We start from the raw sequence: 4,216 nt of genomic DNA, 5'->3' as shown, positions 1-4,216 counted from the left end.
GCATTCATTTCCATAGTGAATAAAGTATGTCAGACAGACAGGTGCAGTTTCCATGAAGCAAACAGGTGTGTTGGCAGAGTTCTCATGCTAACCTCCCAAATCAGTCGTTTCCTTGGAGGAATGAGTGACACGGTAATTGTATTTTTCAGCACAGCGCTTGTTCTCTTCCTCCCTGCACTTATGAAAATGAAAGATCTTTTGAACCTTTCATATCTCTCAGGAAACCACTTATGTAATCTACTTGGCTCCATTAAGCTGTAGCTGCAGTGTGTCAAGGCGGCTTGAGTGATTCTCTCTATTTTAATATTAAATTAATGTCACAAAATAAAATATAAATGTTCTCTTTAGATGTCAATTTTTTGGGGGATGTTTAAATGTCACTGACTCTTCTCATACAGCAAACAACTACTTTTACTTATTTTTCAGTTCTGCCTGCGTCATTTCCTACTGTACTAGGTTGAGGTGAGGTGTTTGCTGGAAGTGGGATTTCGCTGTGGGTCAGAGTCACATTAGAGGATGCCAGGGATCATGAGCTTGTTAATGACTGAGCAATGGGCAGAGGGAGGAAATCATTGTCTGAGGTGCCAAAGCCAATAAAAATAAACAATTTCACCAACATCTATCTGTGCCAAACACTCCTCCTGTACTCTCTTGAAAGAATACAACTTAAGGACTAGCTTGTTTGATTTTTGCTTATTCTGTATTCATACGTTTTTTTTGGCAGTCTCCCAATTTGACGTGCCTATCTATTAAAACAAATTTCCCTCATGTTCAATGTTTTGATGTTAGTAGCTTACATGATCATCTCAGAAATTTTTTCCTGAAATTGGTAAAGGAGTTCTGAAGATCAGTTTGGGTGGAATCCTCCATACGTCTTTTCAAGCATAATGCGTTATTACAGACTATTATGAGTAAGAGATGTTCATCTTATTCTCAGTTAATGAACTACTTCAGCAGTTTATGCCACACTTCCGAAGCTTCTTCCCCATGTTATGTTAACGTCTTGCTACATTTATCTTATTGTTGGACCTGGTTGGATCCTAAAGTGCCCATACTGAATGGCCTGTACAACATACTTCCTGCTTCCCGTTCCTGGTGGTTCCGTGGCCTTGTCACCACCTCGTCTGACTGGTCATTTATGCAACAGCCTTGTTTACTTCATGAACCCACCCTTCTGATCTGAAGAGAATCACCTCTCACTAACCTCTTCATTTTGGCTCACAGACACACAGTGGAACACTTGTCACCCCAGTAGCTCCCAGTCCTGTGTCTCTGACCATTGGTAACCATGATGCAGGTTTGGATACTCTCACTACTGCTGCCTCTCACACTGTCATTCTCTGGTCTACATGTTGATCCTAGCAAAATTCATGGTAAGAATTATTTTTTTGTTTTGATTATTTTGATTATACTGCATGTGCCTCAAAGCTCAGAAATGTGCCTCAAAGCTCAGAAATGTGCTTCAAAGCTCAGAAATGTGCCTCAAAGCTCAGAAATGTGCCTCAAAGCTCAGAAATGTGCCTCAAAGCTCAGAAATGTGCCTCAAAGCTCAGAAATGTGCCTCAAAGCTCAGAAATGTGCTTCAAAGCTCAAAGATGCTGCCTTCTTTCACTAATCAAAATCAGTTCTCAAATATGCACTGTGCTTTTGGAGAATTATTTTGAACATCATTTTGAAGTGATTTTATTATCTTCATTAATGATTACTGATGAACATTGATATAAAAATACATGAAATAATACAAGGCATGGAAATGCATTAAGAGATCATTTTTCACTAAATGATCTAAACGAAAAAGGACTTTAAAATATTCAGACTTATTATTGGATTTTCAAATTGATAAACTTGACTAATTAGAAACAAGAACAGTGAAATATTGCTAGTGTTTTAAAAACCAGCAAATATGCACAGAAACTTATCTTCAATTCCCTTATCACCAGCTTTCCCAGAGAGACACATAGCCGGGGTGTTTCTGGTCAGCTACACAAATGACCTCAACCAGTTTGCCTATGCCTTTAATGCCTCTGAGGCCAGGGAGGTGTGCTGGTCTCTGGGTGTAACCATGGCCTCCAATTCCCAGGTTGAGGAGGCTCAGAGACTGGGCTTGGAAACATGCAGGTAAAATGGCTTTTGGATTTGATTCTTCTTTGTATGCTAGTGATCCTTTTCATAATAGATAACCTCTGAGAATGAATGAATCCATTTTAAATCGGCTGTGTCTCTAGGTTTGGGTGGATTGATGAACATTTTGCAGTGATACCTCGTATTGAGGCCAGTAAAACCTGTGGTCAAAACCAGACCGGTGTCATCAAATGGAGAGCCTCTGTCACCAAACTTTTTGATGTGTTCTGCTTCAATGCTTCAGGTACAGTAAAGGATTTTTTTTTAAATCTTAATTTCCATGCAGTCAATGGATCAAAGATAAAGTAGAGAAATGTTATGGTATGGTGATTCATGGATACATAATCTAATTGCTCTGTGCCTTTTTGTTGACCCTAAACTCTGAGGTAATTGGAATTTTTTCCAGAAAGTCAAATCATGTACTTTCATTTCCTTTCTGAAACTAACAATTGTATGAACGTGAGAGGAAAAGGGAACATTTGAGCGTGAAAAACATCCTACATTAACTTCCTGAACTGTCCCTGGGGTGGTTTGACCAAGTTTTAGGAATTGAGTGAAATGAAAATATTTGGCAAACAGCCACTGTGATGTCAATGCTGGATATCAATTTATTCATTTAATTGAATGTGAATAAAATTGCTAACCACATCCTTCTCCTTCAGGAGCAGCCTCACCCCCCTCTACCTCCCTCTCTCCAGCCATCATTCATCTTGTCCCTTCCACACAGTCCACACGGCCCACCCCTCATTCTCGCTCCTCCCTTCTCTCTCTCAGTAGTTTTTCTGATAACCCAGAGGAGGTAGAGGTAGAACTACCCCAGTCCACGAGCAGTGCAAAGTCTTCAATTGGAGGTTTGAGACATTAACTACCAACATTGCTGTTGTCCATCAAACCACTCCTATGTTCTGTCATCATTACCATTGGGAGTGAAAGTGACAAGGCTCATTTTGTATGAGTAATCTCTTCCCTCTCCTGTGCTCTGTTGTTTTAGCGGTGCCAAAAGCATTACTTATCACCTCGGCCGTTGTTCTTCTTCTGACTGCAATGGCCGTTCTCTTGTACTTTAGAACGTAAGTGTTTTGACAACTTTTTTTTGTAAAAGAGGGAAAAAAATAGATATGTAAGATCCCTTGAATTGAAAGCCATTATTTAGATCAAGGTAATTCATTAAGCACAATTACTATGACATATACCTTTTGACATGGTCATGCATACGTTTGATTTATATCAGAGTGACTTTAGGGATGTAAGTTGATGCTGTGTTAACTGTGTTTAAAAAAAGTCACATTTTATTTTTCCTCTTTAAAAAGGATCAATGGCCTCAAGACTATTCTCCTCTGCTGGGATGGGGAGCAGCAGAACGAGTACATTGAGACAGAGGAGTGTGCAGCACACACCTGTATGAAGGACACAAAGGAAGCTCAGACTGAGGCTGAAGCTAAGGCTGAGCCTGAGGAGGATGTGTGCAAAGAGACAGCCAGTGACATCAGTGTGAACATCAGTGATGAGACCAACACTGATTCAGCATCAGAGACAAAACCTTGATGCTTTAGATTATGTAAAACCAAAGATAAGGTCAGGCTGCTTTTTTAAAGTTATGTTCCTGCTTATGGAAGTTTAGTAGTTTGTACAAAGTGTGCATTGATGTTATTCAAATGCATTTATTTATAGCATGGGATGCCTTTACAATTTTGCTTTAAAAAGTGACTTTGTGTCGTTCATATTCAAAATAGATTGTTCTAGAGATCATCCTATATTTTAACCACTAGATGGCAATGTCATCAAGGCAATTATCGCTGCAGCTTGGATGAGTTGAGTAGCTGAATTGAAAATGGGTTCATATTTTCTGCTATACAGATACATTTTATGACTTCAGATAAAGTTAGTCAGTATGCCATGGCCATTGCATGTTAAATCATGTGTTTTAACTAATGCCAATATTGAACTGATGCAATACATTCAAACCTTTTGTTTCCCTGCCTTGCAGTTACTTCTTAGCCTTTTTGGAAATGTGTCAGGTTACTGCCATGATAAGTCGTAGTGTTCGTGTTCTAATAAACAATTTATTCCATCATCTCACAGTTTTAAATTGCTG

The 4,216-nt window shown here is 39.1% G+C and overlaps 1 protein-coding gene across 1 annotated transcript; it reads left to right on the top strand.

Moving 5' to 3' along the window:
• Positions 1-757: 757 nt before the first annotated feature.
• Positions 758-4,195, top strand: LOC112249145 (lymphatic vessel endothelial hyaluronic acid receptor 1). Its single transcript, XM_024418822.2, has 6 exons — positions 758-1,373; positions 1,941-2,118; positions 2,226-2,365; positions 2,784-2,972; positions 3,113-3,191; positions 3,432-4,195. Exons 1-6 carry the CDS (start codon positions 1,289-1,291, stop codon positions 3,664-3,666), a joined length of 906 nt encoding a protein of 301 aa, XP_024274590.1. The 5' UTR covers positions 758-1,288; the 3' UTR covers positions 3,667-4,195.
• The last annotated feature ends 21 nt before the right edge of the window (positions 4,196-4,216 follow it).

The sequence above is a fragment of the Oncorhynchus tshawytscha genome, linkage group LG04, assembly GCF_018296145.1.
Source record: "Oncorhynchus tshawytscha isolate Ot180627B linkage group LG04, Otsh_v2.0, whole genome shotgun sequence".
NCBI classification, from domain to species: Eukaryota; Metazoa; Chordata; class Actinopteri; order Salmoniformes; family Salmonidae; genus Oncorhynchus; species Oncorhynchus tshawytscha.
This window is presented reverse-complemented; position numbering and strand designations above follow the sequence as displayed.

Excerpts from the sequence above, each read along its gene's own strand:
- LOC112249145 (XM_024418822.2), top strand. The coding sequence starts at position 1,289 with ATGATGCAGGTTTGGATACTCTCACTACTGCTGCCTCTCACACTGTCA. Across the intron at positions 1,374-1,940 it reads TGATCCTAGCAAAATTCATG|CTTTCCCAGAGAGACACATA; the intron begins GTAAGAATTATT and ends CCTTATCACCAG. Across the intron at positions 3,192-3,431 it reads GTTCTCTTGTACTTTAGAAC|GATCAATGGCCTCAAGACTA; the intron begins GTAAGTGTTTTG and ends CTCTTTAAAAAG.